Source organism: Mesoplodon mirus, assembly GCF_964341445.2.
Source record: "Mesoplodon mirus genome assembly, chromosome: 2".
NCBI lineage: Eukaryota > Metazoa > Chordata > Mammalia > Artiodactyla > Ziphiidae > Mesoplodon > Mesoplodon mirus.
In genome coordinates, this window is record NC_138977.1 from 78,657,532 (window position 1) to 78,670,084 (window position 12,553).

General features: G+C 37.8%; 1 protein-coding gene across 1 annotated transcript in view; it reads right to left on the reverse strand.

The window, feature by feature from the left end:
- The window catches only part of ARAP2 (ArfGAP with RhoGAP domain, ankyrin repeat and PH domain 2), a gene marked incomplete at its 3' end in the record, with an annotated part of 206,630 nt that overhangs the window by 103,356 nt on the left and 90,721 nt on the right, over positions 1–12,553 (reverse strand). The window contains exons 12-16 of the mRNA XM_082637207.1: positions 12,418–12,503; positions 11,228–11,410; positions 8,581–8,755; positions 7,744–7,878; positions 485–629 (exon numbers count right to left, since the gene is read on the reverse strand). Coding sequence (XP_082493333.1) covers positions 485–629; positions 7,744–7,878; positions 8,581–8,755; positions 11,228–11,410; positions 12,418–12,503 — 724 coding nt within the window. The remainder of the gene's footprint in view (positions 1–484; positions 630–7,743; positions 7,879–8,580; positions 8,756–11,227; positions 11,411–12,417; positions 12,504–12,553) is intronic.

Here is a 12,553-nt window from a genome sequence, read left to right on the forward strand (position 1 = left end):
TGCTTACTCTTTTAATTAAAACTTTTTTGAGACCATAAAAATGCCAAAGTAGATCTTAAGGAATTTAGTATTTCAATATGCTTAATATTTTATTTTATTGTGAACAAACCACTGAATTTTTTGTCAGCTCTTTTAACCATGATACATTTAATGAAAGCATAAATTTTGTCACTAGTCCACTATTTTAAATAATGAATAAGTCATAAAAATTATGGGATTCAAGAATGGAATGACATAAACTTACTTAAAATTAGATGCAAACATGTCAGCCTTTCATATTACCTAATATAATATTTAAATTTTTCCACTTTTTAGTGAATTCCCTAAGGAACATTCAGAAGCTGAAAAATGAGTAGGCTTCAAGAAACCATTAAACTCTTCTAAAAGAAGCAACTGAAGTGAAATGATAATAAAATCCTTATTACCTGGTATGATACATACCAGAAAATACTTTCAACTCCTAACCATTTAATGATAGACCTACCCAGTATTTAAACAGAAGTCTTCTTTGTGTACAGCCAGGCAGATAACTTCATTGATATTAATGGTGCCATTAGGCGTGGTAGACTTATCATTTTCATAGTAACTCAAGAAGCCTCCTTCCAGAACACACCACTTTTTATTTGTCTCTAGGAATTTAAAACAAAACAAAAAATAAATTGAGCTATACCATAAATCAAATTTTAAAATATGTGGTTTTAAATAATGACTGGATTCAAATAAATAAATGTATTAATTTCCTATTTTGTGTAAAGAGCATGATATTGCTGCATGGGATAAAAAGTTGTCACACTCCCTGCTCTCAAAAAAATTTACAATCTAGTAGCCAGGGACATACAAGACAAAAACAACTATGACACTGATGACCAGAGAAACAAGAAGATCCATAAAGAGACCACTGCAAAACAACTCTGAAATGGCAAAGACTAATGTCTGTACAGAGTATTAGGAGGGAAAAATGTAGGAGGTAATTAGTACATTGTAGGAGGGAAAAAGTAAGACTGTGGATGATGTGAGGTAGGTGAGCAAAGAAAGAAGGGGTCAGACCCTACAATGCTCTTAATGCCCTGTTTAGGGGATTTGAAATTCATCTTGTTAAGAATTCAGCACACTATGGCCTGCAGGCAAAATCCAGATCAACACCTGTTTTTGTAAATAAAGTTTTATTGAAAAAGAGCCACACCTATTCATTTATGGATTTTTGGGGCTGCTTTCCTGCTACAAGGGCAGAGATGACTTGTGGCAGAGACCATCTGGCCTGCAAAGCTTGAAATATTTACTATCTGGCCCTTTTCAGAAAAGTTTGTTGAGCTTTGATTTTACAGTTGATGGTGAGCCACTGAAATGGTTCCAGCAGAAGAAAATTCTAGATTTAAATTTTACACACTTCCTTTCTGTGGAAAATGGATGTGAGAAGGTGAGGCTGGAGGCAGGAAACCAGTTAGGACACTGTCAAAAGAAGTCTAAGTGAAAGATGAAGATCATCCAAAGCAGGATAGTAGTAGTAAGGATAATGGGTGGGGGAGGGGGGAGACAGAATGATGGGAAAGGATGGGGGGACAATAGAGAGAGACAGGAGACAGAGGGAGGAAAGGGAGAGAAATGCATACATGCACCTGTGTGTTTTAAAGGGATACAACATGTATTGATGGGATGAAGGGAGTAAGGGAGAATTTATTAATGTTTGTATCATTTTTAGCTTTGATTACAAGGTGGGCAGAAATGTTTACTTTTTACTACAAGAAAATAAAATAGAAACAGTTTTAGTGCATGTAATCTGAGTCTCCTTTGATATATGCGAAATGAGAGCTATCCCCTGGAAATCCAAGTAGGAACACCTATTAGGCAGATCACCCCATGAATTTGCATCTTCAGGGCAAGGAAAGGCCTCAATGACCAGAAAGTCTTTAGCATACAGCTAGTGGTTGAAAATACACAGTAACCAAGGATAAAATCTTAGGGAACTTAGGGAACAATGGATATAGAAGTGTCCATGAAAGCAATGAAGAAAATGAGAAGAGACAGTGTATAAAACAGGAAAGCGGGGCTTCCCTGGTGGCGCAGTGGTTGGGAGTCCGCCTGCTGATGCAAGGGACACGGGTTCATGCCCCGGTCCAGGAAGATCCCATATGCCGCGGAGCGGCTGGGCCCGTGAGCCATGGCCGCTGAGCCTGCACGTCCGGAGCCTGTGCTCCGCAACAGGAGAGGCCATGGCAGTGAGAGGCCCGTGTACCGCAAAAAAATAAAAAATAAAAAAAAAATACCAACATTAAATATAGAAAGAGATCCAATAAAACAAGGGCAGAAAATAGCAGTTGGTCTTCAGAATAAGGAGGTAACTGCCTATACTTTAGTGAGAGCTCTGTCTCTCTCATCATCATCCTGAGGTGGACCCTTCAAAGGTTAGACCCATTCTTGGAGGGAAGCTACCCTCAAACTGGAGTCGTAAGAAAAAAACTTCAAACAAAAATACAGCTTTTGAAATAGTCATTTATGACTGAAAAGGATGTTTCTAAAGCAGCAAAAAATGCTTTCTGAGCTACAGTCCTTCCGTAATTCTCAGAAGGAATTGTGGGAGGAAAGTCATAGAAAGAGGAAACTGCCAAAAACCTACCTGGCCAAAGAGAGAGATTACATGTAAAGTTAGGACTTAGGAAACGAGACTGAAGGCTCATGGCAGAGGCCAGGCCCCGGGAGTCTTACATGAGAGGTGTTCAGGAGTTTGTACCTGTAGACAAGTGGGAGACATTGGAAGGTCTTAAACAAAAAGTGCCAAATGCATGATGCATAAAATAAATGTAAATGCAGAATCTAATTATCTTAATTCTAATGGGAAACAAATGACAGATCTCTTTTAAAAGGTGAGTACAGGCTCACTGTAAGTTAGAAATATGGGCTTGAGGAGATTTAATCCTGTAGCATCATCACCATAACCCTTGATGAGCTTCCTTTTTATAAATGAAAACAGGCCAGAAGTCAAACAAAGTAGGCACAGATATTACCTTTGAGGATTTATAATAACAAAGCTGTGATAGTAAATCCTGACATTTCTATTCATCTGGGAAGCAACAAAAAGCTTTAACAAAATTACGTTGGATGGCATTGGTCTGCTTGGGCTAATTCAGACAGGACACCCTCTCTGCTACAGAAGTCTTACTTTTTAATCAGTTACCAGAAGATGTCCACCAGATGGTGCACAGAATGGGCAACTCTGAGGACACAAGGTATTTACTAGACAAAAGGTTGTGTGTATGGTGGTTGGACTGGCTGGAGGGGTTGTTCTCTGTTTCTATTCAACCTTGACGTTTAGATCAGGGAAGAAAAACACTACTGGAATTTACTCACACACAACTAAAGGACTCCAGAGGTGACCTACTGAAATACTCCTATGAAGTGATGTAGATACTGTAACAGAGCTGGGCAGCTTGGTTGTCAGCTACCACCTGTAGGATATACCTAAACTCAAAGGCTCACTGGAAACCAGAAGCAGCTGTGTACATGGATAGCCTCTCTGCTACTCTTCCTCCTCCTCCTCACCCCCTTATCATCATATGCATGTGGCACACACTATTCTACACATATTATGCACATTAACTCACTGAATCCTCAGAACAACCCAGTTAGGTCAGCTGTATTACTACATACCCCTTTCCTTATACCCTGCCCACAGGCACAAGCTGGTTGACTGACCTTCCCAACATCACACAAGTACTTAGCCTCAGAGCTGGAGGTAAAACCCAGGCAGTCAACTAGGGAAGCTACCCTTTTATCTACTTCACAAACTGCCTCTCTGTGCCTGTTACATGCTTGAAGCATGTATGTCCATTTTTTAAATGCATCAGGGTACAGCAGAGGTCATACCTTCAAATAGATATGTGCACAATAAATGTATGAGAGTTAAGACGAAACTATTATTTTTTGAAACCATGAAGTTGTTTCCTGATGAAGAATTTCCTCAACTGATGGCATTCAGTGTTCACAGAAGACAGGAATACACACTAGGAATCCTTTTGATTTAAAATAAATGTATTACAGCCTTGGAGAAACATTTTTAAACTATACGAGTTAGGTATTTATAGAACAAAAGACCTTCAAAATTCCTCAATGCTAATCTATAAAATAAAATATAAACAGTTAATAGAGAATTTCTAGTAAACCATATCAACCACTTTCTTTTTAAAAATCAAATGCTGTGTCAACAAATCAAGGTAAGATACCAAGGGAAAATAATACAGTTGAGGGGAGAAAACAGAAAACAAAATCAAGATGCTATTATTCAGCTCTACACTTCGGTTTAACAAGAGCTATCAATCTTTCCTTTCATGAACACTAAATTGGGAAGAAAAAGAAAAATACAGATCAGTCTTCATAACCAGAGGCTAGAAGAACTTCAAATCCTGAAAACCTGAACTGACAATTTGAAGCCTCTGTAACTCTCTGAAGGACTTGCATGCATTTTATTCCCCGACTTCTTTGTTTGTTTTTAATCAGTCTATTCTATGGCCGTCCTGACAAGCCCTGATGGAGTTATACAGTCCAGATGCTTTCAGAGGCAAAGGTGACAACCACACTTTAATCTCTAAATCTTTCCAAATAATTCAGTTTTTCCATAAAGCTGGTGCTCAACAGGAGTACCACCACTGCAGAATCTTGACAGAAAAGAAAAACAAAAAAACCCACCAGAACTCTATGTTTCTTGGTAGTTCGACTTTTTCTTCTTCATTTTTAAGTAGGCTTTTTCTGAACAAAATGTGTTTTGTTCAGAATATTAACTAATAACTATAAATGGAATATAACCTTTAAAAATTGTGAATCACTACATGGTACACCTGTAACTTATACAATGTTGTACAGAAACTATACTTCAATAAAAATTATATTAAGTCAGCTGTGCTTTTACACTGGTAGTAATGTGATTAGAGAAATGCCTATTTATTCAACAAATATTTATCACATGACTACTATGTGTGGACACTGTTTTAGGCACCAGAGATTTGATAATCCTTAATAAACCAGAAAATGCTGATGCCTCAATGAGCTTTCACTCCAGAGGGGGAGAGAAACAAATCAAAGAAGGAGGGATCATTTTCATGCGATGAGTGCTATGATAGAAATAAGCAGCACACTATGAAAGAGAAGAGCTGACAGTGGGTGCACTCTTTAGTGGGCTGCCAAAGAGGTCTCTCCGACCAGGTAGCACTGAATTGATCCCCTGAGAGATGAGAAGCAGTCAGGCTGGGGGAAGTGTGCTCCTTGCAGAGTGAATGGCAATCACAAAGGTCCAGAGGAGGCAGAAGAGAACGTGGCACGTTGCAGGAACAGACAGGAAACGGGTGTGGCCAGGCATGCAGAATAGGAAGGAAGGATGTGAGATGAAAGGGGGAAGGCACGAGAAGGTCTTTAAGGTCTTAATAAGGAAGAGAGTTATACTCTGTAATGGAAAGCCATTAAATATATTTGAATGATGGAAATACATGATCTGATTTACATTTTCAACAATCACCAAGCCTGTTTTGGGGAATGGTTTGAAGGGAAGCTAGGGCAGATATCGGCAAGTAAGCGGGGTTGGGGCATGGGATAGGGGTGGGCGTATTACAGCCCAGGCAGGACAGGATGGTGGCTGGAGCTAGGATGATGTTAGTGAAGATGGAGGTAGCCAACTGATTCATGGTCTATCCTGAGTTTGAAATGAGAGACATATTGGATGGAAGAAATGAAGACCATCAAATAATACCTTGTCATTAGATTATTTTCCAATGAAATCATTTCTGTGTGCTGCATGGTCAAAGTACAAAAGTTCAGTTTCCCATTACTTAAATCCGAATGCTCCAAAATGAGAAAATATCCCCAATTAAATTACATATATGGAGAATGCACTGGTTTCTGTTTTTTGAAATAAATTTTAATAACCAAAATCCATAGTTAACTTATAAAAGATAAAAAGGAAAGAATGATTTAGTTACAAGTTTAAAACATCAATTCAGTCCTCAAGTGATTAAGAAAAACAATCTATTTCAATGAAATATTAAAACAAACTGGTAAGTCTATAAATATTATAACCAGAATTGCCAAAAAACAAATAAAAGCTTATTTTTAGCCTGCAGAGTACTTATGATATATTGAGAAGCTTTAGGAAGAAAAGCTTATATTTCAAATTCCCTATTTCATCTTTGTATAAGTTCTTTGAAGGGTGGATCCAAGATATCCTACCATTTAGAAGAAACATTTTAGAAAGCTTGTATGCTTATTAACAAGTACATTAATTGCCTTGTTGTTCAATTATTTTAATAATTACTATCGTCAATTCACAGATTGTTCTGATACTTTCTCCCTCCTGATCACTCAACTTTCGACTACTTAAGGGTTAAATACAGACAAGAAGCAATGGAAGATGAGAAAATCTCTGTAAAATTCGTTATTTATTATTGGTTAGATTGAGTAAAGGAAGACATTAAAAACCATTTGCTGAAAGGACCAAAAAAACCCTAAACTCAAAGAATAAAAATGGTCTGCCATCTAGTGTCACCCAGCCATCACACTCACCAAAGCCAAAGTTTTACAATAACAATTATAACACAAATCAGATGTAAAACTCCATTTCATGTCGAGCTCCTCCACTGTTCATGTGAAATCAGCATAATATCAACTATCTTGCAGAGCTTTCATGAGGATTACAATGAACATAAAAAAGCGATGCCTTTCACTTAGTACATGCTCACTAAAGGAGAGGTACTGTTTACAGGAAAATCTAATAAAGTATACTTAATCCCAGTACAATTCTGCTTAGGTTTACACTTTTTTTTGGAAATAAAGCCTTTAACAGAAATGATCACTTCAAATGCATGAGGATCAAGATTAACATTCTAAAATTAGTTTTTCATCCTATTGTTCCTTTGATCGAGTAATATAGCTAGATTTTACCACCTAGGGAATTACTAACCAGGCTCCCAAGCCTCTGAATATCCATCATCAACTGGCCTGTACAGATTAATCTCTCTTAAATTCTTTTTGCTCCAGTGAGACAGAGATCATTATATTTTCATGCCTACATTTCTAAAATTAGTTCAAATGTATATAGCAAGAGCATGAGGCCTCTGTCTTACTCATTTTCGTATGCCTAATGCCCAGCACAGGCCTGATTCAAGGAGCTGAATGGCTAGATGGATAAATGATGATTCTGCTAAGATTAATGCCACAAACCTAGAATAGGTTGTTAAATCAAATTAATTCACATAATTTTTTTGAAACCATGCTTAAGCTTTATTTTACTTACACAGACACACACACACACTTATCATCAGGACAAACTGAACTGATAGAATATACTGATAGAATACTGATAGAATATGTACTGAAAACTTGTCAGTTCTTCCTACATGTTGACATTTATCTATATTATCTCCCCAGTTACGTTTCTGTCCCGAATGGAAGGGGCTAAGTTTCACATTTCTTTGGAATAACACTTAATCCTGAAAACAGAATTGGTTGGCCCTGAGGTAGATATCACTGAATTCTGCTGAGAATTCACTCAGCATTCCAAACCAGTGGTAAATCTTTGCTGCAGTGCATGAAATAATATCTGTGCCTGGAACCATTTATAAAACCTCAAAAAAATATTTCTCTACTGCAAGATCAAATCTAACATCTTAAGGGAAAAAAACAATCAAAATTTAAACCTAATTGTTTTGATAATGAAATAAAGTTTTACCAGATAACAAATCTAAAAGGAGCAAGAAAAGATACCTTCAAGCAGTTTTTTTTCTGAAGAGAGTTTAGAAGCTGCAGCAGGAGCCTGATACAAAAAGTCACAGAGGAACGTGGACTGGGAGGACTCTTGACTTAATCCGCCTTCAGAATGTATGTCATGTTGAGGGAAATCTAGAAAAGTTACAGAAATAACACATCTGAAATCTGAAATGTAAACAATTTTCCCTTTGCTTATAAATATGTAGGTGAGTTTTTTGTTTGTTTGTTTGTTTTTTGCGGTACGCAGGCCTCTCACTGTTGTGGCCTCTCCCGTTGCGGAGCACAGGCTCCGGACACGCAGGCTCAGCGGCCATGGTGCACGGGCCCAGCCGCTCCACGGCATGTGGGATCTTCCCGGACAGGGGCATGAACCCGCGTCCCCTGCATCAGCAGGCGGACTCTAGACCACTGTGCCACCAGGGAAGCCCTGTAGGTGAGTTTTGAGGTAGAAGAAAAACTACTTCAAATATACCACAGAATAAATATACAGAGATATTTATTTTACTTTGCATAAAACTTGCAAGTAAGCACTTCAGTTGTATTTATTATTTATGCATGAAAATTAGATTTAATTTTGGTGAAAATGATTATGTGGGATGAACTATTTTAATCTCCCATTTATAAAATTAAAGACACATATAAGATTTATTTCCTAAACTTCCCCTTTAAATGAAGTAAAACATGGGTCTTAATAAGCATCATCCATCTTTTTGGTAATTACATTTTCTTTTCATTCTGATGGGTTTTCTGATTTGAGAAACAAACAGATTCGTGTTTCAGTTCTCTTGGGGATATATAAGGAGAGATCAGGCTAGTGAAGGGATAGGGACTAACCTGAGAATTTGTTATGGTAGAGAAATTCCATTTGCAGACTCTGCCCCGCCTTCTTGGCCAGCAGATAGGGGGTGCTATGCTCAGGGTCACCTGTTGCACACATGACATCTGCTCCACTGAACAACAAAGCCATTGTTTCCAGAACATCTGGTTTCACCACAGCAGCACACAGAGCCTAGTCAATAAAAGAAAATACAATTTTTAAGGGAAGAAAATATGATTCTAGCTATTAAAATGTGTGAAAGTCTGCCAATGCATTTATGAGAGGAAGTCTGTATTCCTTTTTTTTTTTAATTTTTATTTATTTATTATTTTTGTCTGCGTTCGGTCTTCATTGCTGCACGCGAGCTTTCTTTGGTTGCGGCGAAGGGGGTCTACTCTTCGTTGTGGTGCTCGGGCTTCTCATTGTGGTGGCTTCTCTTGTTGTGGAGCATGGCCTTTAGGCGCGTGGGCTTCATTAGTTGCAGCACGCGGGCTCAAGCTGCTCCATGGCATGTGGGATCTTCCAGGTGCAGGGCTCAAACCCATGTCCCCTGCATTGGCAGGTGATTCTTAACCACTGCGCCACTGGGGAAGTCCCTGTATTCCTTTTAAACAAATAAATCTAATAATCATTATGCCCTGAATTAACCAACAGACAAAAAAGGCCTGCTTTGCATGAATTTAAATTTCAACCGAAGATGTCCAAATCTCAATTCATTGTTTTGTTCCTGTGAAGTTCCAAATCTTCAAATCCGTCATATTTGCCATGGAAGATATTTTGTATGTTTACATACTATGACAATAGCTGATGCTCAGAAAATTCAAAATATTTCAAATGTAGTAATGAAGTATCCACTAAATGTTTTGTTATGTCATATGAATGTTGTATGCATATATGTCTGTATGTCTGTATTTTCCAGAGCAATCAGGATGTGAGGAATCTTTAAAGTACTGTTATGCTTTGGGAATTTGAAAGATGTGTACAAATTCAGGATCTTTCCTTTTGGAAGGGGGTATAGGTAGGGAGGAGGAACAGCAAGCAAGACACAATAAGACATGATTGACATGATATACATCATCATTGTACAAACAGTAAAACTCCTGGAACATGATTTTTTTCCTTTGAAATAATAAGCTACCTTCACAACTTTTCCCATCCCCTCTTCTTGCTTCCTCACTTTACTGGCTTTCCATTTGCTTCTGAACTCTCTGATTTGGTACCCTGATTCCGTCTGACTTCTTAGCCTTGGGTTCAGCATATTCCTCCTTCCTGACATGGTGCACCTGGACAGATGACTGGTTAATTTACTCTCTGTAATGCAACTTCAGGACAACCACTCACTGATTATCCCAATGGGCAGCTCAGAGAAGAGTGTACAACCAAGAAGTCCCAGGACACATTCACAGCTCCAGCCTAGAGGATCTACTACTAAAAGAGTACTTATCTTTTCTACCATGGTCTAGCTAACCTCTACAATTTCCTTCACATCAGAATCAAGAAGCCTAAATTCTTGTACCTGACTGTACTAATTTGCTAGGTGATTTGGGGCAATTCCTTCTCATCTCCAGGTCTTAGTTTTTCTGCACCTGCAAAATGAGGATACTGGAAAGTGAAACAGCTAACATCCCTCCACTGGGATATAGCCTCTGACTGCTCTCACAATCTAATCCCATGTATTTCCTCTCATTCCCTCTCTCATTACCCTATTCTTTTCCTTCACAGCGTGCTGCACTTGCTGTGGTATATTTATTGGCATGCAGCTGTTTATGGTCAATCTCCCCTGCATGCAGATCACTCTCATGAATAAAAGCATCACATCTACTGTTTACTACAACTGTATCCCCAGAACCTAAAAAATGAATTCAGCAATGAGTGAGTGTGCAATAAATATCTGTTCACCACAAACACTCAATGGAGAAAGGATAGTCTCTTCAACAAATGATGTTGGGAAACTGAGTAACTATGTGCAAAAAACAAAAAAAAAATGAAATTGGACCCCTACCTTACACCACTCACAAAAATTAATTTGAAATGTATTAAAGACAAACATAAGACCTGATACCATAAAACTTCTAGAAGAAAACATAAGTGGTAAGCTCTTTGACATCAGTATTGGCAATGATTTTTTGGATATGGCACCAAAAGCATATGCAACAAACACAAAAATCAATAAAGGAAAGGGGGGCAGGATGCTTAACAAATTCTCTGCCAAAAGGGCAACATAAAATGGTCACAAGAAGACCTGGAATAACTCAACCAAAGGCAAACGACACTTCAAATCAATGGCACTAAACAAACTACTGCTTTTAAAAATAAATTAATTGAGTAAATGAAGTTAATTTTGGTGATACCAAGTCAACAATGTACCGGCTGAAGTTATGTTCAGTACCCCGTCCCTAAAATGGGGAAAGTTGTCGAAGTTTTAAATGGTGTGGGCCTACGTCAGATAGAAACTTCAGTTAGGGACAGAAGTTTATTCACTATTGATAACGAATCCTCAAGTGAAATGAAGGGAAAAAAACCAATGGCACAATCTCACAAAAGGAAGTAAAATTAAACAATAATTTTATGCAATAGCAAAAAAGTTAACTTTTTTTCAAAACCCTTGGCATATATTTAAAAAGACCTTAACATCCATGTCTCTTGTTACATTTCATTGGTTACCTTATTTAATTCTTCCTTGGTAAGAGATGCCCAAAGGGTTTTTCTGAATCTTCCTTCTTTGTATTTCTGAGTGATAAAGTATTTTCTCTTTTCTACTGGAGAGTCCACGTGTAATTCTTCATCTTTTTGAAGACTACCAGCCCAAAAGTCATTAGCTCTTTTGTTTCCAATGACAATAAAAAGCTGAATTATCAAAAAAAATTATAAAACATATCAATTCACAAAATGTATTTGAATCTGCAGAAGACTGACTCACATGACAAATTAAAGCATATCTTGGTATAAAATACGCAAAATACAAGACCCAACTTTTTCCAGAAGATGGAGTGTGAAAGCAGATACTATTTCTATTTTAAATAGTCTAGCTGCTCATAATAGTGGTAAAAGATTAGCTAGAAAAGAAACTGTAAGCAACACAAATTGAAGCAAAAGCATTATTACTTTTTTTTAAACATCTTTATTGGAGTATAATTGCTTTACAATGGTGTGTTAGTTTCTGCTTTCTAACAAAGTGAATCAGTTATACATATATTATGTCCCCATATCTCTTCCCTCTTGCGTTTCTCTCCCTCCCACCCTCCCTATCCCACCCCTCTAGGTGGTCACAAAGTACTGAGCTGATCTCCCTGTGCTATGTGGCTGCTTCCCACTAGCTATCTATTTTACGTTTGGTAGTATATATATTACTTTTTGAAGGTAGCTCTCATTGAGACAGATTCATTTAAAATGGCTGAGTAGGTGGGCTAACGTGGTTGACAGTGGTACAGACACCTCAGCAGAGAATGGATACAGGAGACAGCAAGTTAGACATGATCTCAGTTAGTGACAGAGCATGGCCAAGATAAAGAATAGTCAATTTTGCCAAATGTTTTCCTTCACTTTTCTGATATTATATCCATGCTGGGTTAAAAAGAAAGAAAGTCAATTCTGGCTTAAAAAAAAGCTGCCAAGCCTTTAAGAGTAATTATTACTATTAAAGCTCCTTGTATTTATTATTTTTAAAATAACTGTCTCATTTAGGAAGCATTTGGAAAGTTAAAGTAGAAAGTTACTAGTATCAAACAGGCTATAAGCCATTTTTATAATGTGGTGAGAACCTGATCAGAGAGCTCTTAAAGTAACCACCCCACCCCACTGCACACCTCCTCCTGGACCTCTGCTGACCACCACCACAGTCAAGTCGGACTCACCTCAATGAGTTCATTGCTCCAAATGCTGGCATCCATTTTCAGACTTCTAACCTTGGAATCTTTTGGTCCTAAAGATCTATGTTGCCCTGAAGTCAAAAAAAACAATTGATTTCTATTTGAATTTGTATGTAAACGT